Below are 27,847 nucleotides of genomic sequence, written 5' to 3'. Positions count from 1 at the left end.
CCAGGGGAAATGTACAGAACTCACCAAAATTTTTCCAACACTCTGACAGCATTTTATTTCAAACTCTGATCCCTGCCCTGTGATTACAAAGAAGATGCTGCTGGTTGTCTCTCACAGTCCCTGCTGTGGGAAAAACTGATATCCAGTGTTCTTTGAAACATACTGTCTTTCATCTAGACTCAGAAGCTAGACATAAAATTTAAAAAAGAAGAGTGTCCATGGCCATGTTATACCTGCCACCTGCTAGGGCCCAGTCATCAGTCATGGTTGCTGACGATGAGACTGCTGAAAAGACCTGAGCAGGATGGGAGAGAACAAAGGTAGTTCTTTTTATAGCACGATGGGAATGGGAGACTTCAAAGCTTCCAGCAGCCTCATCACCCAGGCTTCATCCTTAGAAGTCATTTTTGTCATCAGGCTAGCTGAGGCTTCTGGGCCTCTCCTTGTGCCTCTTCATATTCTTCTTCTGGTTTCAGCTGAGGGCCAGGGATCATCACCGTCTGAAAGAGTAGGATGCCAAGTTACCCACCAACCAAGCCCATGGCTAACCCAGAAGAGTTTCATCCCTTGCTCCCACCCACCCACCCACTCAGCCTTCCCTTCCCGGGTGGTGCATCACCCCCTCTCGCCACTAGGTGGAGCCCGACAGAGTGGCTTAGGAGACCACGAGCAGTGCCTTAGCTCTCTTAAACCATGCAAGCCACCTTACCTTAAGGATGGGCTGCTTAGGGGGTGCCCATGGGGGAACGATCTTGGTATGCATTCTCCAGCTTCCATAGGGGTTTGTCAACTGCTTTTCGAATACAACATACTCCAGGACATCCTTGGGTACATCTTCCTGTCCATACATCAACCGGCCAAACCGGTCATAGATGGCCAGAGTCTGCAAGGATAAAAGCAAATCTGGCCTCTTAGTTTTTTTGGTGTGTGAGTGTGAGTTGTTTGTTTTATTGCCACACAACCTTTTTTTTTTTTTGAGACAGAGTCTCACTCTGTTGCCCTGGCTGGAGTGCAGTGGCATGATCTCAGCTCACTGCAACCTCTACCTCCTGGGTTCAAGCAATTCTCCTGCCTCAGCCTCCCAAGTAGCTGGGATTACAGGCACGTGCCACCACTCCTGGATGATTTTTTTTGTATTTTTTAGTAGAGACGGGGTGTTTTGTATTTTTTAGTAGAGACGGGGTGTCACCATGTTGACCGGCTGGTTCCCTGATCTCCTGACCTCAGGTGATCCACCCCCTTCGGCCTCCCTAAGTGCTGGGATTACAGGCGTGAGCCACTGCGCCCAGCCTGCCACACAACCATTTTTGAAACCACCATAAGAAAAATCTTTTTTTTTTTTAATTTTTTTTTTGGAGACGGAGTCTTGCTCTGTTGCCCAGGCTGGAGTGCAGTGGTACGGTATCATCTCACTGCAACCTCCGCCTCCCAGGTTCAAGCGATTCTCCTGCCTCAGCCTCCTGAGTAGGTGGGACTACAGGCACACACCATCATGCCCGGCCAATTTTTCCATTTTTAGTATACACAGTGTTTTGCCACGTTGGCCAGGCTGGTCTTAAACTCCTGACCTTGTGATCTGCCCGCCATGGCCTCCCAAAGTGCTGGGATTACAGGCATGAGTTACTGTGCCCAGCCAGAAAAAATCTTAATGGGTAGAAAAAAAATTATCTTGGAATTCTGAATCTAGGACTATCTGATCAACTACTGACACTTTATTCTTACAAGTTCTTTGACAGGGGGCAGAGAGAGGGGGAAGTCAAGACTAAGAAGGAGTGGGGCACAATGGTTCATGCCTATAGTCCCAGCACTTTGGGAGGCTGAGGTGGGCAGATCACTTGAGCTCAGGAGTCTGAGACCAGCTTGGGCAAAATGACAAGACTGGTCTCTACAAAAAATACTAAAATTAACCAGGCATGGTTGCGTGCCCCTGTAGTCCCAGCTACTTGGAGGCTGAGGTGGGAGGATTGCTTGAGCCCAGGAGGTTGAGGCTGCAGTGAGCCATAATCACATCACTGCACACCAGCCTGGGTGACAGAATGAGACCCTGTCTTGGGGGGAAAAAAAAAATCAGGAAGAGTGGGAGAGAATATCCTCACAGGTCTTAGTAGAGCCAACATGTAACAGTGGGAAGGGGACAGCGGCACAGCAAGGAAGACAGATCACAGTGTACCTTTTGTTACTGTCTACAGTCCTGGGCAACCATACCCAGCACTCCAGAGGGAGGTGCCCAAGCTCAGAATGAAAAAAAGCTGGGAGGAAGGCAGACTAGTGCCTCTACCTGCCGGGTGTGCATGCGTACGGTGATCTGGCCGTACACGTTGCCCTGGTTCATCATACTTGAACAGCGAACTTGAACAACATGGGAGGGCTCTAAAGATTCCACAAAGCTCCAGCGGACGGTCTTATATTTGATGTCCCAGGTCATGTCCTAAGGGCAAATGAGAACAAGTTCAACTGCATTTTTCCCTCCCTTTAAGGAAGCTGGTGCTGCCACACTGTTCTCACTTCCTGCAAGACTACAGCCAACAGGCAGCATGTTTCCCACCACATGCTCTCTTGTGCCTATTTTCTCTCGCACCTTCCCAAGTTTTGATTAAGCTATTGGTCAAGCTCACCTGACAACTCTCTCTTCATCTAAATCACAACTTCAGACCCACCTTCCTCTTTGAGGACGCTTCTCCAAATCAACGAAAACCACATTCCAAACTGCCAGCATGCCCAATACACCATCATCCCTCCCATACACTTTCATAATGTGGCAATTATTGCATGTACTTGTGTTGACTGCATATATATATATTTTTCCCACTCACCTATTAACAATGAAAAGGGGGAATTTTACAGGGCTATAAGGGCTAAACTGCTAGGACTGGGGAAGACTGATAGAAACTGAAGTTCTACTGATAGAAACCCAAGTTCTTTTTTTATTTAATTTTTGAGATGGGAATCTTGCTCTGTTGCCCAGGCTAGAGCACAGTGGCGTGGTCTCGGCTCACTGTAAGCTCCACCTCCCAGGTTCATGCCATTCTCTTGCCTTAGCTTCCCAAGTAGCTGGGACTACAGGCGCCCTCCACCACGCCTGGCTAATTTTTCTGTATTTTCAGTAGAGATGGGGTTTCACCATGTTAGCCAGGATGGTCTTGATCTCCTGACCTCATGATCTGCCCACCTCGGCCTCCCAAAGTGCTGGGATTATAGGCGTGAGACACCACACCCGGCCCCAAGTTCTTATTCTTGGATCTCTAACTGAACCACAAAGTTCTTACCCTTGGGGATCCCTCCACGTGCCTCACACTCCTGTTACCACTCCATATAAGCCTCATGAACTCTTGTTAAATCCCTCATGATAGTGCAGGCATATGGAGATGTGGCCTAGTGTGGCCCATATCCAAGCCTCAGGACCTATGCTCCTGCAGTGTCATTACTGCTTGTTGAGGGACTTCTTTCATTTGCCAGGGCCCTTACCAGAGTCCGTGTCAAGACATTATCATTCAGCTACAAGCAATGAAACTTCAGCCTGTGCCTTAAACTTCCTACACTCTCAAAACTGATCCTTCTTAAGAAAAACCAGGCAGGGCGCGGTGGGGTTCACGCCTGTAATCCCAGCACTTTGGGAGGCCAAGGCGGGCGGATCACCTGAGGTCGGGAGTTTGAGACCAGCCTGACCAACGGGAGAAACCCCGTCTCTACTAAAAATACAAAATTAGGCCGGGTGTGGTAGCTCACACCTGTAATCCCAGCACTTTGGGAGGCCGAGGTGGCCGGATCACGAGGTCAGAAGATCGAGACCATCCTGGCTAACACGGTGAAACCCCGTCTCTACTAAAAATACAAAAAATTAGCCAGGTGTGCTGGCGGGTGCCTGTAGTCCCAGCTATTCAAGAGGCTGAGGCAGGAGAATGGCGTGAACCCGGGAGGCGGAGCTTGCAGTGAGCCGAGATAGCGCCACTGCACTCCATCCTAGGCGACAGAGCGAGACTCCATCTCAAAATAAATAAATAAATAATTAGCTGGGCATGGTGGCGCATGCCTGTAATCCCAGCTACTTGGGAGGCTGAGACAGGAGAATCGCTTGAACCTGGGAGGTGGAGGTTGCGGTGAGCCAAGATCGCACCATTGCACTCCAGCCTGGGCAACAAGAGAAACTCTGTCTCAAAAAATAAAATAAAATAAAATAAAAAAGAAAAGAAAAGAAAAACCAGAGACGACGTCTAGAATCTGCCCACTCAGTCACCCCACAGTTCTAAGGAGGATGAGAACTTACTGGAAAACAGTGTTCAGTTACCAAGGTATGAAGTCGGTCATGGTCTGAGCTAGAAAAGAAAGTAATAAATATCATTGACTACTGCTCTCATAATACCCTGTATGAAGATTGAAAATGGCCCTGAAAATGGAAAACAATTCATTTTTACAAATGTTTTTGGCACATCTAGTATAAGCCAGGTATAAAATATGCTAAATTCTAGGGGCACAAAGACGAACAATAATGTGATTTACCAGAAAACCCTGAGATCTAGTAGCAGAATAAAATTATATTACAAATAAAAAATAAAATTAAAAAAAATTACGTTTAAATCTAAGGAGTCGGAGGAAATTTCTCTAAAATTACCATATATCCTTAAGATGGGTACCCTCACTGGGACATAGGACCTGATTTTTGCTCTAAGCTGGTATGAGCAACAAAGTTCAACACAAGTAACAATCAAAAGCTTGTTTTGTCTCCTCTTGCTTCTGAGCCAGCATCAGTACCATCTGGCTTGGCCTTATATCTTTTTTTTTTTTTTTTTGAGACAGAGTCTCACTCTGTCGTCAGGCTGGAGTGCAGTGGCGCGATCTTGGCTCACTGCAACCTCCACCTCCCAGGTTCAAGCGGTTCTCCTGCCTCAGCCTCCTGAGTAGCTGGGACTACAGGTGCACGCCATGACGCCTACCTAATTTTTGTATTTTTAGTAGAGATGGGGTTTCACCATGTTTTTGGCCTTATATCTTACATTCTCATCTTTGAACCTAGTCAAAGATAATCATGTCTTTCCTGGTCCTATTTTCTCTCCTTTATCTTGTTGCTGCCAGGGTGGCCGAGTCTTGCTGACTCTATATAGTAATGGTTAAAAAAACACAAAACAGCCGGGCATGTTGGCTCATGCCTGTAATCCCAGCACTTTGGGAGGCCGAGGCAGGCGGATCACGAGGTCAGGAGATCGAGACCATCATGGCTAACAAGGTGAAACCCCAACTCTACTAAAAATACAAAAAAAATTAGCCGAGGGTAGTGGCAGGCGCCTGTAGTCCCAGCTACTCGGGAGGCTGAGGCAGGAGAATGACATGAACCCGGGAAGCGGAGGTTGCGGTGAGCTGAGATCACGTCACTGCACTCTAGCCTGGGTGACAGAGCGAGACTCCGTCTCAAAAAAAAAAAACAAAACACCAAACAGACAACAAACCCTAGCTCCTATAGATACAAGATTTTAGGAGGGTTCCTAGCTGATGAGTCTCAAACCTAAGGCCATAGATTAGCTTCTTTCAGATACACACTTTTCCCCAGTTTACTATGAGCAGTTTAACTCTTTGTCCCCTTTGAAAAATCTTGCTCTCTAAGCCCAGAATGGGTAAGGGATTAGTTCTAACATGTCTATCTGCTTCCCTTTCATCTCTATTCCTAATAGGAAAGATTCCAAGTCATTTCCTCTACTGTAGGAACAGACCAGACTAGACTGAGCTGTGGTGACAACTACCATGATGACCATCACTGGCACCTCTGAGTGAACTCTTCCTCCTCACTATCCTGGCATAGAAGTCTTCAGTGGAAATAAACTCCATTTTCCATGAGTTCACTTACTATTTTGCAATAGAATTTACTCTGAAAAGGTAGACATCTGCTTCTGCAACATAACAGACTGAGTTAATGTAAAACAACTTCTACTATAAACATTTAGAAATGTTGGATAAAATGGGCCGGGTGCGGTGGCTCATGCCTGTAATCCCAGCACTTCTGGAGGCCAAGGCGGTCAGATCATGAGGTCAGGAGATCAAGACCATCCTGGCCAACATGGTGAAACCCTGTCTCTACTAAAAATACAAAAATTAGCCGGGTACAGTGGCACACGCCTGTAGTCTCAGCTATTCAGGAGGCTGAGGCAGGAGAATTGCTTGAACCCGGGAGGTGGAGGTTGCAGTGAGCCAAGATCGTGCCACTGCACTCTAGCCTGGCAACAGAGCGAGACTCCGTCTCAGAAAAAAAGGAAACATTGGATAAAATGTAAAACAGACAAATAACACTTTTGTTTTGTTTTTTTTTTTTGGATTGCACCACTGCCCTCCAGCCTGGGCTACAGAGTGAGACTCTGGGACTACAGGTGCGTGCCACCACACCCAGCTTTTTTTTTGTATTTTTAGTAGAGTTGGGTTTCACCATGTTGGCCAGGCTGGTCTCGAACTCCTGGACTCAAGTGATCTGCCCGTCTTGACCTCCCAAGTACTGGAATTATAGGCATGAGCCACCACACCTGACCAAAAAATAATTTGACAGAAACCACCCCTAAGGAAACCCAGACATTGTAATTATTAGTAAAGACACAAATCAATTGTCCTAAATACGCCCAATGAGCTAAAGGAAACCATGGACAAAGAAGTAATGAAATCAGAAAAACAATGTGTGAACACATTGGAGGCAGAAATTATACAAGGGAACCAAACAGAAATTCTGGAGCTAAAAAATACAATAAATTTTAAAATTCACTAGAGGGGTTCAACAGCAGATTTGAGCAGGCAAAGGATCAGTGAACTTGAGGATAAAGTAATTAAAATTACATAGTCTAAAATGCAAAGAGAAAAAATAATGAAGAAAAATGAACAAAACCTTGAGGGACCTGTGGGACATCATCAAGTATACCAAATACACATCATAGGAGTCCCAGAAAAAGAAGAAAGAAATGGATAGAAAAAAAATTTGAAGAAATAATGCGGCCAGACACAGTGGCTCATATCTGTAATCCCAGCACTTTGGGAGGCCAAGGTGGGTGGATCACCTGAGGTCAGGAGTTGGAGACCAGCCTGGCCAACAGGGTGAAACCCTATCTTTACTAAAAAATACAAAAATTAGCCAGGTGTGGTGGCAAGCGCCTGTAATCCCAGCTACTTGGGAGACTGAGGCAGGAGAATCACTTGAACCTGGGAGGCGGAGGCTGCAATGAGCCGAGATCGGGCCACTGCACTCCAGCCTGGGCAACAACAGTAAAGCTCCATCTCAAAAAATAAAATAAAATAAAAATAACATGCAAAAAAAAAAAAAAAGAAAGAAAGAAAGAAAAAGAAATAATGGCTGCAGACATCCCAAATCTGATGAAAGACATTAATATGTACATCCAGGAAGCTCAAAAACCTCCTAGCAAGATAAACTGAAAGAAACCCATACCAAGAAACATTAAAACCAAAGTGTCAAAACCCAAAGACAAAGAATGAATCTTGAAAGCGGCAACAGGCTGGGCACAGCAGCTCATGCCTATAATCCCAACACATTGGGAGGCAGAGGCAAGAGGATCACTTGAGGCCAGGAGTTCGAGACCAGCCTGGGCAACAAAGTGAGACCCCTGTCTCTACAAAAAAATTAGAAAAAAAAAATTAGCCAGGTGCCATGGCACACACCTGTAGTCCCAGCTACTCGGGGGCTGAGGTGGGAAGATCGCTTGAGCCCAGCAGGTTGAGGCTGCAGTGCAGGTTGAGCACCACTGTGCTCACTCCAGCCTGGCTGAAAAAGTGAGACCCTGACTTTAAAAAAAAAAAAAGAAAGAAAGAAAGAAGGAAAGAAAGAAACAAAGGCTAAAGGGGATTCTTCAGGCTAAAATGAAAGGATACCAGAAAGTAACTCAAAACCACAAGAAAAAAACAAAAAACACTAGTAAAAGTAACTACATAGGTAAATATAAAAGCCTGTATTACTGTACTTTTGGTTTATAATTCCTCATTTTTCATCCTATATGATTTAAAAGGCAAATGCATAAAACAATAATTATGAATTGATGTAATGGGCACCCAAGGTATAAAACTGTAATATGTGACAATGAAGCAGGAGAGACATAATAAAGTGGGAGAGAGAGACATATAGGAGCAGAGCATTTGTATATTATTGAAACTAAGTTGATATTATTCAAACTAGGTTGAACTAGCCACCGCGCCTGGCTGTTTCTCTATTTCTGCAAAAACCACTGTTGAGGACGGGCGGTGGCTCATGCCTGTAATCCCAACGCTTTGGGAGGTCGAGGCGGGTGGATCATCTGAGGTCAGGAGTTTGAGACCAGCCTGGCCACTTAATGGGAAAGGACAGTCTCTTCAATAAATGGTGCTAAAAAAATGAATATTCTCATGCAAAAGAAAGCAAAAACATCACATACTTTTCACTACATACAAAAACTAACTCAAAATGGAGCAAAGACCTAAATGTGAGAGCTAAAACTATAAAAATCTTAGAGAAAAAGGAAGGGGAAATACTTCATGACACTGGATTTGGCAATGATTTCTTGAATATGACACCAAAAGAAAAAACCCGATATGGTAACAAAAGAAAAAAACTTGAAAAACTGGATTTCATCAAAATTTAAAACTTTTTTGCATCAAAGGATACTATCAAGAGTGAAAAGACGGCGGGCGCAGTGCCTCACGCCTGTAATCCCAGCACTTTGGGAGGCCGAGGCAGGTGGATCACCCAAGGTCGGGAGTTCAAGACCAGCCTGGCCAACATGGTGAAACCCTGTCTCTACTAAAAATACAAAATTAGCCAGGCATAGTAGCACAAGCCTGTAATCCCAGCTACTCGGGAGGCTGAGGCAGGAGAATTGCTTGAACCCAGGAGGCAGAGGTTGCAGTGAGCCGAGATCACACCATTGCACTCCAGCCTGGGCTTCAAGAGCAAAACTCCATCTCAAAAAATAATAATAATAAAAGAGTGAAAAGACAAACCATAAAATGGGGGGAAATATTAGCACAGCATATATCTGATAAGGGATTAATATCCAAAATACATAAAGAACTCCTATAACTCAACAACAAAATAACAGCCTAATTTAAAAATAGACCTTTCTGGGCTGGGTGCAGTGGCTCACGCCTGTAATCCCAGCACTTTGGAAGGCTGAGGTGGGTGGATCATCTGAGGTCAGGAGTTTGAGACCAGCCTGGCCAACATGGTGAAACCCCGTCTCTACTAAAAATACAAAAATTAGCTGGGCATGGTGGTGCATGCCTGTAATACCAGCTACTTGGGAGGCTGAGGCAGGAGAATCGCTTGAACCCAGGAGGCGGAGGTTGCTATGAGCCAAGATCGTGCCACTGCAGTCCTGCCTGGGCGACAGAGCAAGACTTCATCTCAAAAAAAAAAAAAAAGACCTTTCTTCAAAGAAGACGTACAAAAGGCCAATAGCACATGAAAAGATGCTCAATGTCACTAGCTATTAGGGAAATACAAAGCAAAACCATAATGAGATACCACACTTCACACCCATAAGGATGCCTATTATAAAAAGAAAAAGGCTGGGCGTGGTGGCTCACACCTGTAGTCCTAGCATTTTGGGAGGCCGAGGCAAGAGGATTGCTTAAGCCCAGGAGTTTGAGACCAGCTTGGGCAATACAGTGAGGCCCCATCTCACATATATATATATATATATTTTTTAATAAAAAGGAAAGTGGCCGGGCGCGATAGCTCACGCCTGTAATCCCAGCACTTTGGGAGGCCAAGGTGGGTGGATCACGAGGTCAGGAGATTGAGACCATCCTGGCTAACACATGAAACTCCATCTCTACTAAAAATACAAAAAATTAGCCGGGCGTGGTGGCAGACGCCTGTAGTTCCAGCTACCCGGGAGGCTGAGGAAGGAGAATGGCTTGAACCCGGCAGGCGGAGCTTGCAGTGAGCCGAGATCATGCCACTGTACTCCAGCCTGGGCAACAGAGCGAGACTCCATCCCAAAAAAATAAAAAATAAAAATAAAAAAATAAAAAGGAAAGTAATAGGTATCAGTGAGGATGTAGAGAAACTGGAATCCTTGTGCATTGGTCGTAGGAATGTAAAACAGTGTAGCTGCTAAGGAAAACCATATGGTGGTTCCTCAAAAAGTTAGGGTTTTTTTTTGAAACAGTCTCACTCTGTCACTGAGGCTGGAGTGTAGTGACACAATCATAGCTCACCACAGCCTCAAAAATCCCTGAGCTCAAGCAACCCTTCTGCTTTAGCACCTCGAATAGCTGGGACTACAGGCATGCACCACCATGCCTGGATGATTTTTTAAATTTTTTATAGAGATGGGGTCTTACTCTGCTGCCCAGAAACAATCCTCCCACTTCGGCCTCCAAAAGTGCTGGATTACAGGTATGAGCCACCACCCAGCCCCTCAAAAAGTTAAACATAGAGTTATCATGTGATCCAACAACTTCAGTTCTGAGTATATACCCAAATGAACTGAAAGCACGAGCTCAAACAGATACTTGTACACCAACAATCACAAGAGCATTATGCCACAATAAAAGGTGGAACAACCTGAATGTCCATCACTAGATGAATGGATAAACAAAATGTGGTGTATATACATACAATGAAATATTATTCAGCCTTAATAAGGAGACATATGTGGCCGGGCACGGTGGCTCACACCTGTAATCCCTGCACTTACGGAGGCTGAGGCAGGCGGATCACCTGAGGTCAGGAGTTTGAGACCAGCCTGGACAACATGGTGAACCCCGTCTCTACTAAAAATACAAAAATTAGCCAGGTGTAATGGCAGGCATCTGTAATCCCAGCTACTTGGGAGGCTGAGGCTGGAGAATCGCTTGAACCCAGGAGGCAGAGGTTGCTGTGACTGGAGATCGAGCCATTACACTCCAGCCTGGGTGACAAGAGCGAAACTCCACCTCAAAAAAAAAAATAAAATAAAAAAATAAAAATAAAATTAAGGAGACACATGCTACAATATATATGAACATTGAAGACATCATGCTAAGTGAATTAAGCCAATCACAAAAAGTCAAAAACTGTAAGATTCCACTTATGTGAGGTACCTAGATGCCTTCATCTGTTCAGGATGCTATAACAAAAATACCATAAACCAGGTGGCTTATAAACAACATTTATTTCTCACAGTTCTAGAGGCTGGGAAGTCCAAGATCAAGACACTGGCAAATTTGGTGTCTGGTGAGAGCCCGTTCCTCATAGATGTTGACTTCTTGCTGTGTCCTCAGTGGGTGGAAGGGGTGCACAAGCTCCCTCAGGTCTGTCTCTTTTTTTTTTTTTTTTGAGACGGAGTCTTGCTCTGTTGCCAGGCTGGAGTGCAGTGGCACGATATCGGCTCACTGCAACCTCCACCTCCTGGGTTCAAGCAATTACCTTGCCTCAGCCTCCCAAGTAACTGGGACTACAGGTGCACGCCACCATGCCCAGCTAATTTTTGTATTTTTAGTAGAGACGGGGTTTCACCATGTTGGCCAGGATGGTCTCAATCTCTTGACCTCGTGATCCGTCTGCCTCAGCCTCCCAAAGTGCTGGGATTATAGGCGTGAACCACCACACCCAGACCCCTGGGTCTCTTTTATAAGGGCACTATTCCCATTCATGAGGGCTCCACTCTCATGACCTCATCACCTCCCAGAGGTCCCCCCACAGCCTATACCATCACCTTGGGGGTTAGAATTTCGACAAATGAATTTTCAGGAGACACTAACATTCAGACCATAGCATCAGGATGGGTAAATTCATAGAGAAATAAAGTAGAATGGAGGTTACCAGGTGATAAGGGAAGAGGGCAATGGGGAATTACTGCTTAATGGGTATAAAATTTCTGTCTGGGATGAACAAAATCTGGAAATCGATAGTGGTAAGAATTGTACAACATTGTGAATGTACTTAATGCCACTGAATTATATACTTCAAAGTGATTAAAATGGTAAATTGTATATTATGTGTATTTTACCATAAATATATAAAAGCTATTATTAATCTTATAATTTTTAAGATAAATGATTGTCTTAGATTTTTCTAAAATATCTATTTGTTTAAAAAAAATGTAGGAATACAAAATGGCAAGAAAACTGTACCAACACTTTGGGAGGCCGAGGTGAAAGGACTGCTTGAGGCCAGAGTTCGAGACCAGCCTGGGCAACATAGCAAGACCCTGTCTCTACAAAAAATTTAAAAATTAGCCAGGTATGATGGCATGTACTAAGTCCCAGCTACTTGGGATGCTGAAGTGGGAGGATCACTTGAGCCTGGGAGGTCAAGGCAGCAGTGAGCCATGATGGAGCCACTGTACTCTAGCCTGAGTGACAGCGCAAGAGCCTGTCTCAAAAACCAAAAACAAGGCCAGGTGCAGTGGCTCATGCCTGTAATCCCAGCACTTTGGAAGGCTGAGGCAGGTGAATCACCTGAAGTCAGGAGTTCGAGACCAGCCTGACCAATATGGTGAAATGCCATCTCTACTAAAAATACAAAAATTAGCTGGGCGTCATGGCGTGCACCTGCAGTCTCAGCTACTCCGGGGGCTGAGAAGGGAGAATTCCTTGGACCCAGGAGGCGGAGGATACAGTGAGTGGAGATCACACCACTGCACTCCAGCCAGGGTGACAGAGCAAGACTCCATCTCAAAAGAAAAAACAAAAACAAAAATGACAAGAACTAACCAAAACCCAAAAGAAACAAATAAGACAAGAGAAAATGGACCTATTGAAGACATAGATTTTGAAGTTATCAGACACAGGTTTTAAAATAACTGTGATTAGTATGTTCAAGAAATTAGATGACAGAATGGAGAATTTTACCAGAGATCTGGACACACTAAAAAAAGAACAATGAAAATTCTAAAAGTGAAAAACAGAAAATAAATAAAATAAATATAAAATTAAGAACTCGATAGGTAGGTTAACAGCAGATTAGCTACAACTGAAAAGAGGACAGGAAGATAGATCAGAGAATATCCAGACTAAAGCTGGAGGGGGAAAAAAAAGGTTGGAAAAATATAGAAAAGAGCTGAAGACACATTTGGCACACAGTGAAAGATCTAACATATGTGTATTCAGAACTACACAAGGAGACGAGAAAGTGGAGCAGAAGCAACATCTGAAGAGATGAGTTCTGACTGAGAATTTTCCAACACTGACAAAAAAAGCACCTAAAGATTTAAGAAGCAATATGAACCCAGAGCAGGATAAAAGACACACACATGGCCCAGTGTGGTGGCACATGCCTATAATCCCAGCATTTTGGGAGTCTGAGGTGGAAGGATCACTTGAAGCCAGGGATTCGAGACCAGCCTGGGCAACAAGGCCAGACCCTGTCTCTACAAAAAAACTAAAAAAAAAAATAAAAATTTAAGAAGACAGATCCCATAGATAAATCACAGTAAATTGCTGAATACTAAAGAGAAAGAAAAAAAATCTTTTTTTTTTTTTTTTTTTTTCTGAGATGGAGTTTTGCTCTGTTGCTGAGGCTGGAATGCAGCAGCACGATCTCGGCTCAAAGCAACCTCTGACTCCCGGGTTCAAGCGATTCTCCTGCCTCAGCCCCTCCCGAGTAACTGAGATTACATGCATGCGCCACCACACCTGGCTAATTTTTTTTTTTTGTATTTTTAGTAGAGACAGGGTTTCACAATATTGGCCAGGCTGGTTTCGAACTCCTGACCTTGTGATCCACCGGTCTTGGCCTCCCAAAGCACTGGCGAGAGCCACCACACCCAGCCCAAGAGAAAATCTTCAAAGCACACAAAGTCAGCTGGGCACAGTGGCTCACACCTGTAATTCCAGCACTTTGGGAGGCCAGGGTGGGCGGATCACAAGGTCAGGAGTTCGAGACCAGCCTGGCCAATATGGTGAAACCCTGTCTCTACTAAAAATACAAAAATTAGCTGGGCGTGGTGGCAGGCACCTGCAGTTCCAGCTACTCAAGAGGCTGAGGCAGAAGAATCGTTTCAAACCGGCAGGCGGAGGTTGCAGTGAGTCAAGATTGCGCTACTGCACTCCAGCCTGGGCGACAGAGCGAGCCTCTGTCTCAAAAAAAAAAGATAAATAAAAGCACACAAAGTAAAAATAAACTTTAACAAAATGAAAAAAAAAAGTTAATTTCTCAACAGAAACAACAGTAATGCTAAGGAGGGTAGATCACCTAAGGTCAGGAGTTTGAGACCAGCCTAGCCAACATGGCAAAACCCCATCTCTACTAAAAATACAAAAATTATGCCAGGCACGGTGGCTCACGTCTGTAATCTCAGCACTTTGGGAGGCTGAGGTGAGCGCATCACTTGAGGTCAGGAGTTCAAGACCAGCCTGGCCAACATGGTGAAATCCGTCTCTATTAAAAATACAGAAAATAGTCAGGTGTGGTGGTGCGTGCCTGTAATCCCAGTTACTTGGGAGGTTAAGGCAGGAGAATCGCTTGAATCTGGGAGGCAGAGGTTACAGTGAGCCAAGATCATGTCACTGCACTCCAGCCTGGGCAACAGAGCAAGAGTCCATCTCAAAACAAACAAACAAACAAACAAAAAACAACGTTTTGAGAAATAAAACATTGAGAAATAAAACAGATGTGAGGCATAGTGGCTCACATCTGTAATCCCAGCACTTTGGGAGGCTGAGGCAGGCAGATCACCTGAGGTCAGGAGTTTCAGACCACCTGGCCAACATGGTAAAACCCCATCTGTACTAAACATACAAAAATTAGCTGGGTGTGGTGGCATGGGCCTGAAATCCCAGTTACTTGGGAGGCTAAGGCAGGAGAATTGCTTGAACCCAGGAGGCAGAGGCTGCAGTGAGCCAAGATTGCACCACTGCACTCCAGCCTGGGTGACAGAGCTAGACTCCGTCTCAAAAAGGGAAAAAAAAAAATGACCGGCTTGCGTAGCCTGGGCAACATGGTGAAATCCCACCTCTACAAAAAATATGAAAACTAGCAGGGTGTGGTGGTACACCCCTAGAGGTTCCAGCTACTCAGGGGGCTGAGATGGGAGGATCGCTTGAGCCCCAGAGCTGAGGCTGCAATGAGCTGTGATTGCACCACTGTCCTCCAGCCTGGGCAACAGAACGAGACTGTCTCAAAACAAAAAACAAAAACAAGAACAGCCTGGGCAACATCATGACATCCCATCTCTATTCAAAATAAATAAATTTTTTTAAAGAAATAAAAGTAAAATTAAATAATTAATGGATTTTAGACTACAGGTTTTGGGTCCCACCTGAAGCCTAGCCACAGCAGCCACAGATCAAAGAATGCCAGCAACAGTCCACAGCTAGTACTTAAGATATTCCAGCCTCCTAATGTTGATTCTTCATCTTCCTAGCAGCCCTAACTTGGATGAATCAAGAAAAAGCTGGGTGGCCAGGTATGGTGGCTCATGCCTATAATTTCTTCACTTTGGGAGGCCAAGGCAGGAGGATTGCTTGAGCCCAGGAATTTGAGACCAGCCTAGGCAACATAGCAAAACCTTGTCTCTACAAAAAAAAGTTTATTTTAATTAGCCGGGTGTGGCGGCAGATGCTGGTGGTCCCAGCTCTACTTGAGAGACTAAGTAGAGTCCTTGAGAGAACCACTTGGGTCCAGGAGGTCGAGGCTGCAGTGAGCCATGATCATGCCACTGCATTCCACACTGTGCAACAGTGAGACTCCATCTCAAAAAAAAACGGGGGCCAGGCGTGGTGGCTCACGCCTGTAATCCTAGCACTTTAGGAGGCTGAGGTGGGCAGATTGCCTGACGTCAGGGGTTCGGGACCAGTCTGGCCAACATGATGAAACCCCGTGTCTACTAAAAAAACAAAAAAATTAGCTGGATGTGGTGGCGTGCGCCTGTAATCCCAGCTACTTGGGAGGCTGAGGCAGGGGAGTTGCTTGAACCAGGGAGGTGGAGGTTGCAGAGAGCCAAGATTGTGCCATTGCACTCCAGCCTGGGTGCTCAAAATAAAAAATAAAAAATAAAATAAAAGTGGAGGGAGAGCTGGACATTTTCACAAGAAATATATTCAAAATAACCAAGGAAAGGGAAATGAAGATACGTAAGACAAACACACAAAAAAGATCAGGATGAATTCAGGGATCAGATGGGGTGAAAAAGGCAGCTATTCTAGCACAAGGTCCCAACACTTGCAGGTGGAACTGAGACAGACCAAATGGTAGAAATTCCCAGAAGCAGAGAGGGGAGTGAAAAATAGCTTCAGTCACCAATTACTTCCAATATAGGAAGTTCTCTCACTCTAGATCTCTTACCTGAAGGCAGAAAACAAATTTGTGCAAAACAAAAACAAACAAACAAACAAAAAAAACTGTGCCTAAAATAATAGCTAACTGCTGAGAACAGAATGGGTAAAGATAGGGAGTTCACTTACTTGTTCAGACAAAGGTGAGCTTCAATAAAGATATCCTTAGCTTTTTCAGGGAAGTCCTTTATTTTAAAGTTGGCATCATAGTCTTTTATCCTCCGGATTCTGTAAAATGAAGCCTGAGTATTACTTCTAAAGGTCTTACAATTCCATAATTCACAGCCTACACTGACCTCCATTCATGTCCATCCACTTACTCAATAATTTTTTTTTTTTCTTTTTTTGAGTCTTGCTCTGTCACCCAGGCTGGAGTGAAGTGGCATGATCTCAGCTCACTGCAAGCTCCACCTCCCAGGTTCACGCCATTCTCCTGCCTCAGCCACCTGAGTAGCTGGTACTACAGGCGCCCGCGACCACACACGGCTAAATTTTTGTATTTTGAGTAGAGACGGGGTTTCACCATGTTAGCCAGGATGGTCTCGATCTCCTGACCTCAGGATCCACCCGCCTCCGCCTCCCAGAGTCCTGGGATTACAGGTGTGAGCTACCACGCCTGGCCAATAATTGATTTTTTAATGTGTCAAGTCCTGGAAATTCAACCTCCTCCCTCTTAAATTAAGCACTCTAAAGAAAGACTAAGACTTCTCATAGTGAAATTTCAGAATTCTAGAATCAAAGATAACATCTTATATGCACTAAAAACAGAAAAAACGGGTTTCATACAAATGCTCAAGAGTCAAAATAGGCCAGGCGCGGTGGCTCACGCCTGTAATCCCAGCACTTTGGAAGGCCGAGGCAGGTAGATCACTTGAGGTCAGGAGTTTGAGACCAGCCTAGCCAACATGGTGAAACCCCATCTCTACTAAAAATCCAAAAATAAGCTGGGCATGGTGGTGCGCACCTGTAATCCCAGCTACTCGGGAGGCTGAGGCACAAGAATCGCTTGAACCCAGGAGGCAGAGGTTGCAGTGAGCAGAGATCACACCACTGCATTCCAGCCTGGGTCACAGAGCGAGACTCCATCTCAAAAAAAAAAAAAAAAAAAATTAGCTGGGCATGGTGGTGCTGTCTGTAATCCCAGCTACTCGGGAGGCTGAGGCAGGAGAATACTTGAATTTAGGAGGCAGAAGTTGTAGTGATCGCGCCACTGCACTCTAGCCTGGGCAACAGAGTGAGACTCCATCTCAAAAAAAAGAGTCAGAATAACACTGGGCTTCTTTTTTTTTTTTTGAGACAGAGTCTCACACTCCATCGCACAGGCTAGAGTACAGTGGCGCAATCTTGGCTCACTGCAACCTCCGCCTCCTGGGTTCAAGCGATTCTCCTTCCTCAGCCTCCCGAGTAGCTGGGACTACAGGCACACATCACCCCACCCAGCTAATTTTTGTATTTTTAGTAGAGATGGGGTTTCACCATGCTAACCAGGCTGGTCTCGAACTCCTGACCTTGTGATCCGCCCGCCTCGGCCTTCCAAAGTGCTGGGATTACAGGCCTGAGCCATGGCACCTGGCAACACTGGGCTTTCTAACAGCAATATTGGAAGTTACAAAGACAGGCCGGGTGCGGTGGCTCAGGCCTGTAATCCCAACACTTTGGGAGGCCGAAGCAGGCAGATCACGAGGTCAGGAGATCAAGACCATCCTGGTCAAACCCTGTCTTTCATGGTGAAACCCCGTCTCCACTAAAATACAAAAAATTAGCCAGGCATGATGGCACGCGCCTGTAGTTCCAGCTACTCAGGAGACTGAGGCAGGAGAATCGCTTGAATCCAGGAGGCAGAGGTTGCAGTGAGCTGAGATCCTGCCACTCCAGCCTGGGTGACAGAGTGAGACTTTGTCTCAAAAAAAAAAAGAAGTTATGACCAGGCGCGGTGACTCAGGTCTGTAATCCCAACACTTTGGGAGGCCGAGGTGGGCGGATCACAAGGTCAGGAGTTTGAGACCAGCCTAGCCAATATGGTGAAACCCTGTCTCTACTAAAAATACAAAAATCAGCCGGGCGTGGTGGCGGGCACCTGTAGTCCCAGCTACTCAGGAGACTGAGGCAGGAGAATTGCTTGAACCCGAGAGGCAGAGGTTGTAGTGAGTCAAGATCGCGCCACTGCACTCCAGCCTGGGCGAAAGAGTGAGACTCCGTCTCAAAAAAAATACATAAATAAAAAGAAATTACAAAGACAACAGAGCAGTGCTTTTATTATTCATTCACTCATTCATTCATTCATTCATTCACTCATTCACTGAGACAGGGTCTCACTCTGTCACACAGGCTAGAGTACAGTGAAGCCATCAGGGCTCACTGCAGCCTTGACCTCTGGGACTCAAGCAATCCTCCCACTTCAGACTCCCAAGTAACTGGAACTATAGGTGTGCACTACCACGCTTGGCTAATTTTCACTTTTTTTTAGTTTTTGTAGAGACAAGGTCTCACTGTGTTGCCCAGCTGGTATTCAACTCCTGCTCAAGTGATCCTCCTGCCTCAGCCTCCGAAAGTGTTGAGATTACAGACATGACTCACCACGCCCAGACTTTGAGCAGTACTTTTAATTGAGGAAAAAATTATTTCTGTTGCAGAATTCAATACCTGGGCAAATTATAAATGAAGTGGGAGAATAAAAGAAAGACTTCTTTTTAGACTTGCAAGATCTTCTTTATCCAACATGCAGCCTTTCTCAAGAAGCTGCTAGAAAATGTGCTCCACCAAAGTAATGAAATAAACTATGAAAACATAAAGACACAGGATCCAAGCCACAGGGAATACAACGTAAGAGGGAGGCAACCAGCCTGACCAACATGGTGAAACCCCATTTCTACTAAAAATACAAAAATGAGCTGGGCGTGGTGGTGCGCGCCTGTAATCCCAGCTACTCAGGAGGCTGAGGCAGGAAAATCGCTTGAACCCGGGAGGCGGAGGTTGCAGTGAGCTGAGATCGTGCCACTGCACTCCAGCCTGGGCAACAGAGCGAGATTCAGTCTCAAAAAAAAAAAGAAAAAAAAAGGAGGGAGGCAAGAGGAATATTAGATCCTAAGATGTACAGTTGGCCTTAAGAACAACCAGTCCAGATTAAAACAGGTAAGAAGACTCCAGGAGGGATTTCTTGAAAAAGATGAAATTAATAAAATATTTAATGTTGCAGGGCGTGGTGGCTCACGCCTGTAATCCCAGCACTTTGGGGGGCTAAGGCGGGTAGATAATGAGGTCAGGAGTTTGAGACCAACCTGGCCAATATGGTGAAACCCCATCTGTACTAAAAATACAAAACAATTAGCCAGGTGTGGTGGCGCACACCTGTAGTCCCACCTACTGGGGAGGCTAACGCAGAAGAATTGCTGGAACCCGGGAGGCAGAGGTTGCAGTGAGCCAAGATCACACCATTGCACTCCAGCCTGGGCAACAGAGTGAGACTTCCTCTCAAAAAAAAAAAAAAAAAAAATTAATGTTTTGAATGCACAGAGAGGAAATTACATAACCCATAGTTCCATAAGCAAATGAGCAAATTAAGACACTTCACTTGAGAAAAAAAAAATATTATGCAGGAAAGAAAAAGTATTCATAATGTACTATATAACTCAGCTGTCAACAGCATTTTCCAAGTTATAACACTATAAATAGAGAATTTGATTTAATCAAAGTGTTAATTTAAGTGTGTTAAAGGAATTTATCCCAGGGATGTGAGGTTGGTTTAATATTTGAAAATCAATTAATAAGGCTGGGCACGGTGCCTCACGCCTGTAATGCCAGCACTTTGGGAGGTCAGGGAGGTGGATCACCTGAGGTCAGGAGTCCAGGCTGGCTAACATGGTGAAACCCTGTCTCTACTAAAAATACAAAAATCAGTGGGGCATGGTGGCGCACACCTGTAGTCTCAGCTACTCGGGAAGCTGAGGCAGGAGAATCACTTGAACCTGGGAGGCAGAGGCTGCAGCGGGCCGAGATGGAGCCACTGCACTCCAGCCTGGGCAACAGAGCAAGACTCCATCTCAAAAAAAAAAAAAAAAAAAAAAAGAAAAGAAAAGAAAATCAATTAATATGTCATCATATCAACAGAATAAAGAACAAATATCACATGATCATCTCAATAGACATAAAAAAGCATTTGACAAAATCTGATACCCCTTTATATTCTTTTAACCTCAAAGTCTTGCTTGTACTGTTCTGTTTCCCTAGAATCTATTCCTCACCACACTTCTCCACCTGGCTAACTCTAAAAAAAAACAACTTTTTTTTTTTTGAGATGGGGTCTCAATCTGTTGACCAGGCTGGAGTGCAGTGGTGCAATCTGGGCTCACTGCAACCTCCACCTCCTGGGTTCAAGCGATTCTCCTGCCTCAGCCTCCCGAGTAGCTGAGATTACAGGTATGTGCCACCATGCTTGGCTAAATTTTGTATCTTTAGTAAAGATAGGATTTCACCATGTTGGCCAGGCTGGTCTCGAACTCCCGACCTCAGGTGATCTGCCAGCCTCGGCCTCCCAAAGTGCTGGGATTACAGTTGTGAGCCACCGCATCCAGCCACAATCCCAACTTTAAATATCGTTTCCTCAGGCAAGTCTTCCCTGATCTCCCAGACCAAGTTATCTTTTTTTTTTTTTTTTTTTTTTTTGGAGACGGAGTCTTCCTCTGTTGCCCAGGCTGGAGTGCAGTAGCGCAATCTCAGCTCACCGCAAGCTCTGCCTCCTGAGTTCACGCCATTCTCCTGCCTCAGCCTCCTGAGTAGCTGGCACTACAGACACCTGCCACCGCGCCCAGCTAATTTTTTGTATTTTTAGTAGAGATGGGGTTTCCCTGTGTTAGCCAGGATGGTCTCGATCTCCTGACCTCGTGATCCACCCACCTCGGCCTCCCAAAGTGCTGAGATTACAGGTATGAGCCACCTCGCCCGGCCATTATCTTCCCCTGTCATATGCTGCCACGGCACTCCTACTTCACTACACCCATAATTATTTGTGTGCGATCAGTATTTAATGACTGTTTTCCTCTCCTAGAAGAGAACTACATGGTAAAACCGTATGTGCTTTGTTCATCATCACCATGGACCCTGCTCACAGTCCAGGAGAGAAATACGTGAGAGGAAACATTGCAGTACAGAGTATTAGGAGAAATAAATACAAGTGTGCAATTACAATCACAGCAAAGGCAGCACCAAAAATAGTCATGGAGGCCTTAGAAACAAACATGATAGCCAGGTGTGGTGGCTGATGCCTGTAATCCCAGCACTTTGGGAGGCCTGAGGCTGGCGGATCACCTGAGGTCAGGAGTTCAAGACCAGCCTGACCAACATGGAGAAACCCCGTCTCTATTAAAAATATAAAATTAGCCAGACGTGGTGGCACATGCCTGTAATCCCAGCTACTCGGGAGCTGAGGCAGGAGAATCGCTTGAACCCAGAAGACAGAGGTTGTGGTGAGCCAAGATTTGCACCATTGCACTCCAGCCTGGGCAACAAGAGTGAAACTCCATCTCAAAAAGAGAAGAAAAAAAAAAAGAAGGAAGGGAAAAAGACATTTCAGGCAAAGGAAAGGATGTGCAAAGACAAAAAGGAACGGTACAGTACTGGCAAGGAACTGGCAATTAGTTTGGAAATGCTAAAATTTAGAATGAGAAAAATGGAATAAGGACAAAGAATGATGGTGGAGAAAAAGGCAAGGACCAGATTATAAAAGCTTTGTATACCACTGAAGATATCTGGATTTTATTCTTTGGTTAACAGGAAGCCATAAAAGAGTTCTAAGCAGGGAGGTGATATGATAAAATCTTTTTTATTGTTTTTTTTTTTGAGACAGAGTTTCGCCCTTGTTGCCCAGGCTGGAGTGCAATGGCAGGATCTCAGCTCACCGCAACCTCCGCCTCCCGGGTTCAAGCGTTTCTCCTGCCTCAGCCTCCTGAGTAGCTGGGATTACAGTCATGTGTCACCACGCCTGGCTAATTTTGCATTTTTAGTAGAGACGAGGTTTCTCCATGTTGGTCAGGCTGGTTTTCGATTCCCGACCTCAGGTGATCCGCCCACCTCAACCTCCCAAAGTGCTGGGATTACAGGCGTGAGCCACCGCACCCAGCCAATAAAATCTATATGTAGAAAAATAAGTCATGGCCATGTGAAGAATTCATACTGACTCAATATACTTATGCACATAAACCTATACATGATTTACATATAGTCAGAGCGGCTACTCTGGGAACACTGGCCTATGGGGTAGCCCTGCTCTGCAATGAACAGTACAAATTTTAAAAAAAAGATAGATACAGTCAGAGCTAGACTGGCTGGGTATGACGGGTCACACCTGTAATCCCAGAATGTTGGGAGGCTGAGGTGGGAGGACTGCTTGAGCCCAGGAGTTTGAGACCAGCCTGGGCAACATAGTGAGACCTCATCTCTACAAAAAAAATTTCTTTTAAAAATTAGCCAGGTCGGCTGGGCTCAGTGGCTCACGCCTGTAATCCCAGCACTTTAGGAGGCCGAGGTGGGTGGATCACGAGGTCAAGAGATCGAGACCATCTTGGCCAACATGGTGAAACCCCGTCTCTACTAAAAATACAAAAATTAGTTGGGCGTGGTGGCATGCGTCTGTAGTCCAGCTACTCGGGAGGCTGAGGCAGAAGAATCGCTTGAACCTGGCAGGCAGAGGTTGCGGTGAGCTAAGATATCACGCCAGTGCTCTCCAACCTGGGCAACAAGAGTGAAACTCCGTCTCAAAAAAAAAAAAAAAAAAAAAAAAAAAGGGCTGGGCGTGATGGCTCTCGCCTGTAATCCCAGCACTTTGGGAGGCCGAGGCAGGCCTCCTGAGGTCAGGAGTTCAAGACCAGCCTGACCAACAGAACAACATGGAGAAACCACATCTCTACTAAAAATACAAAATTAGCCGGGCATGGTGGCACATGCCTGTAATCCCAGCTACTCAGGAGGCTGAGGCAGGAGAATCATTTGAACCTGGGAGGTGGAGGTCGCGGTGAGCCAAGATCACGCCATTGCACTCTAGTCTGGGCAACAAGAGCGAAACTCCATCTCAAAAATAAAAAAAATTAAATATATGATTAAAAAAGGATCCTATACACTCCAAAGTCAACTCCCTAAATGATGTGACAAAAATTACCAATAAAGGCAGGGATGCTGAGAATCAGGAGGCCCACATTATTCTGCATTAAATACAGACTCTAGTACAAAGGAGAAAATACCATCATGTTATTAAGAGAATCACACCCAACCCAATTAACCCAAAAAGGTCTCTTTGGGATAAAGTAGCAACAAGAAATTGTTATTCTAATACCAATACCCAATTGTCTCAGACACCTACGACACTTGTGATGCCATAGTCTTCTTCATTCGTTCAGTTCTCTCCATTAGTCCCTCCTTTGAAAGAGATGATATGCGTGCATCACCCTCAGGAGGAACATAGGCATCAAATATACCAGCTGTAATAAGGGAAGAAAAAAATTAAGAAAGTGTTGAAAGATTGAGAAAAACTCATAAAATTGAAGTAATGTAAAATTGGGAAGGATTGTGGATATAAAGTAGACTAATGAAACAGACTTCCATGTAGAGAGAACTATGTTACACTAGAGAAAAACAGAACAAGGCCAGGCACAGTGGCTCATGCCTGTAATCCCAGCACTTTGGGAGGCCGAGGCGGGCGGATCACAAAATCAGGAATTCAAGACCAGCCTGGCCAAGATGGTGAAACCCCATCTCTACTAAAAATACAAAAATTAGCCAGGCACAGTGGCAGGTGCCTGTAATCCTAGCTACTTGGAAGGCTGAGGTAGGAGAATCGTTTGAACCCGGCGGGGCAGAGGTTGCAGTGAGCCCAGATCATGCCACTGGGCGACAGAACGAGACTCTGTCTCAAAAAAAAAAAAAAAAAATGAAACAAAAGAAGCCAGAAAGATTTAAGTCTTCTCTCAGAGCCTCAGTTTCCACTTCCATAAAATGGAGAAATTTCACTCTTGCCTTCTAGGGACAGTGTGAAAGTAAGTCCAAAGAACAACTTCATGATATATAGTGTATATAAGGTTAATCATTATTGAGGTTGAATTGACTTCGTGCTTAATTAAATATTATCAATCATAGTCCAAGTCATCCCAACTTCCAGGAGATCTCTGACAGAAGGATCCCGGGTCAGGGTCCCAGAAATACCTCACCTGTACAGGCCAGATGTATGGAACGGTCCGATTTTTCTGGAGGAATAACCAATCCTGCTTTCCGGGCATGTTGCATAAACTCCTTTTCTGTTTTAAATTTAGGTTGATAAATAGGAGGTGTGAAACGTTTTTTAGTTCTTACTGGAACTATAGCTGCGGACTGAGTCACCAGAACTGGCTGGAAGGTAAAGGAAATGTTAGGAACCTAGAAAAAAGATCTACTATCTTTTACAAACTCTAAGCAAAGCACTATAGAGAGGGAATATCCAAAGAATGCTTTAGGAACAATTATAAAACAATATCACAGGGAAAAAATGCATTAGGACCTTAATACTTATGGGTGTCTCTAAATAGAAGACAGTTAGCAACCTTTATTAACATCACATTTACTAAAGGCTTTCCTTTAGAACTTTCCACAGTACAGGACTATGCTAACTCCTACGGATACTGAGTTGATTAAAGCAAGTTTCAAAAACTGATGGTGATGGGGAAACACCAACTCAATACTGAAATGGGAAAAACAGTATTCTTTATTATTTTATTTTTTGAGGCGGATCGCTAGCCTGGAGTGCGGTGACACGATCACGGTTCACTGCAGCCTTGACCTCCTGGGCTCTAGCTATCCTCCCACTGCAGCCTCCCAAGTAGCTGGGACTAAGGAGTGCGCCATCATACCCGGCTAATTTTAAAATTTTTTTGTAAAGACCAGGTCTTATATGTTGCCCAGGCTCATTTCAAACTCCTGGGCTCAAGCCATCCTTCCGCCTCGGACTTCCAAAGTGTTGGGATTACAAGTGTGAACCACCGCGCCTGGCCCTGAATGCTATTCTTAAAGCATAAGCAAAGTCCTCTTGTAGGCATCTGCTCCATATTTACTCGTCATATTTTGCTTATCCTATCGGGAGTCTCGCTGTAAACTTTATTCTGTCGTTTTAGCACCCAACTGACCAATAAACCCTCGAAAGACCAGGAGACCTCTTCTCTCTGATCATGAGATTTGCCCAGACAGGGGCAGTGACAATATGGGACGCCCTCATTTTCGCCTACTCTTCAACGTAGTTCATTTTTAAGAATCGAAGATTAGGGAGTCCACCTTCCAACCCATTACTTGTCTCCCTTTTAATATCTCCTCGCCAGACAGACCCAAACCAATCCAGAAAAACTTAATCCCCGTTAATTCACTCGCTCTCACGGCCCTGTCTAGGCTATCCCCATTCGACCACTGAGCTCAGTAGCTAGGTCCTGTCCACCTAAGCCTCTTCCCCGGCCTAGGTATGACTCGTATTGTCCCAGCTCACCAAGGACAATTGCACAGAGAGTATTTCCCTCGACTCTGTCCTCCTCCTCTAGCGCCTAGGGTCCTATCGGCCCCGTCCCTACCCACCTGCCGAGACCAGCCCAAAACCCTCGATAAACGAGACAACCCTTGAGGTATGGGGGCTGCCATCTTGTTCCCGCAAAGGCCGCCGGGAAGGGAGCTGAGAGTGAAGAGCGTCGGGTAGGAGAAAAGCCGCATAGGGTGGAGCTAGCACAGAAGTGGAATTTTCCAGGGAGCGCGCCCTCCGCCGAAATGTGAGCAGCAAGAACGCGCACGTGCTCGCGGGAGTGGGGGAGGGTGGAGTAGGGAGGGCGGAGTACGGCCGCGCGTGCGCAGGGAGACAACGTTGGGCGTAGGGTGGAACGCGCTGTTGTCACGCGCCAGCGAGAGCGCTTGAACGCGAGCTGCGCCTGCGCGCCAGGCTTTCTGAAGGCCGGGGAATGGGCATTGCTGTATGCTTGGCACATTGCCGTTTATTCCATTAGTTAAAAAAGGAAAAGGAGGCCGGGCGCGAGGGCTCACGCCTGTAATCCCAGCACTTTGGGAGGCCGAGACCGGTGGATCACCGGAAGTCAGGAGTTCGAGACCAGCCTGGCCAAAGTGACGAAACCCCGTCTCTACTAAAAATACAAAAATTAGCCGGGCGTGGTGGCACGCGCCTGTAGTCCCAGCTGCTTGTAAGGCTGAGGCAGGAGAATCGCTTGAACCCAGGAGGCAGAGGTTGCAGTGAGCCGAGATCGCGCCACTGACTCCAGCCAGAGCTAGACTCCGTCTAAAAAAAAATAAAAATTGGGCGTAGGGTGGAACGCACGGCTGTCATGCGCCAGCAAGAGAGCGCCGGGCTTGGTGGCAGGCGGCTGTAGTCTGTGCTACTTGGGAGGCAAAGGCAGGAGAATCCCTCGAACACAGGAGGCGGAGGCTGCAGTGATCCGAGATCCCGCCACTGCACTCCAGCCTGGGTGACAGAGAAAGACTTTGTCTCAAAAAAAAAAAAAAAAAAAGATTGACTACTATGTTCTACTATGTTTACTAAAGCAGAAGGCACGTGAATTGACAAAAACATTTGTGATTTGTCATTTCGGAAAAGAGTCACAGAGCAATTACGTAATTTACTTAAGGTTAGATAATAACTGGCAGAACCGAGATTCGAATCTAAGCAGTCTAATTCCAGAACCCATGCAGGTAACTGCTACGTGCTGCTTCACGTTAAGTTGTTAAAGGATTCGTGATGTTGGGATCACCCTGGTAAATTCAGTAGTGTAAACGTTGCTGAAAGGCAGACACTTTCCACACTTAGCCGTTGGTTATTATTCTGCCAATTACAGCTTACAGAGCTCTTATCTACAATATTTTGCAATAAGTTAGGAGCTACAGGCTGTACATAACAAGAAATTTCAGGCTGAAGTAGAATTCCTACAAAGGTCGAAGCAAAGTGCTGGGGACTATCAGAGGAACTGAAAGATTACTTTTGGGTTTGGAGATCACGTGTTGTTGTTGTTGTTGTTTTTGGAGACGGAGTCTCGCTCTGTCACCCAGGCTGGAGTGCGGTGGCACAATCTCGGCTCACTGAAACCTCCGCCTCCCAGGTTCAAGCGATTCTCCTGCCTCAGCCTCCAGAGTAACTGGGATTACAGGTGCACGCCGCCATGCCCAGCTAATTTTTTCTATTTTAGTAGAGACGAGGTTTCACCGTGTTGCCCAGGCTGGTCTCCAACTCCTGAGCTCAGGCAATCCGCCCACTTCGGCCTCCCAAAGTGCAGGGATTACAGGCGTTTTTTAAAGCTTGACTTCTCAGCTATATTGTACATTCTACTGTGGTAAGAATTTCCCTACAAGTTCTAGCCACAGTATTGAACCTATAGCACAACACATTAATAGTGACAGGAAATTAGGTGCTGTATATATGTGTTGAAGAGTATGTGGGGCCGTGTGGGGTGGCTCACACTTGTAATCCCAGCACTTTGAGAGGCGGAAGTGGGTTAGATCCCTTGAGCCCAGGAGTTCGAGACCAGCCTGCCCAACATGGCAAAACCCCATCTCTACAAAAAATTAAAAAATTAGGCCGGGTGCGGTGGCTCACACCTGTAATCCCAGCACTTTGGGAGGCTGAGGCAGGCGA

At 45.5% G+C, this 27,847-nt stretch overlaps 1 protein-coding gene across 1 annotated transcript; it reads right to left on the bottom strand.

The window, feature by feature from the left end:
* Window positions 1-29: 29 nt before the first annotated feature.
* Window positions 30-26,287, bottom strand: MRPL45 (mitochondrial ribosomal protein L45). Its single transcript, XM_024235525.3, has 8 exons — window positions 25,795-26,287; window positions 24,411-24,588; window positions 23,567-23,684; window positions 16,345-16,443; window positions 4,265-4,313; window positions 2,279-2,428; window positions 710-883; window positions 30-500 (listed from the first exon to the last, which is right to left on the bottom strand). The coding sequence occupies exons 1-8, from the start codon at window positions 25,924-25,926 to the stop codon at window positions 414-416; spliced, it is 987 nt and encodes a 328-aa protein (XP_024091293.3). The 5' UTR covers window positions 25,927-26,287; the 3' UTR covers window positions 30-413.
* Window positions 26,288-27,847: the final 1,560 nt, after the last annotated feature.

Source organism: Pongo abelii, chromosome 19 (assembly GCF_028885655.2).
Source record: "Pongo abelii isolate AG06213 chromosome 19, NHGRI_mPonAbe1-v2.0_pri, whole genome shotgun sequence".
Lineage (NCBI taxonomy): Eukaryota > Metazoa > Chordata > Mammalia > Primates > Hominidae > Pongo > Pongo abelii.
Note: the sequence above shows the minus strand (reverse complement) of the source record. Positions and strands in the feature narration are given on the sequence as shown.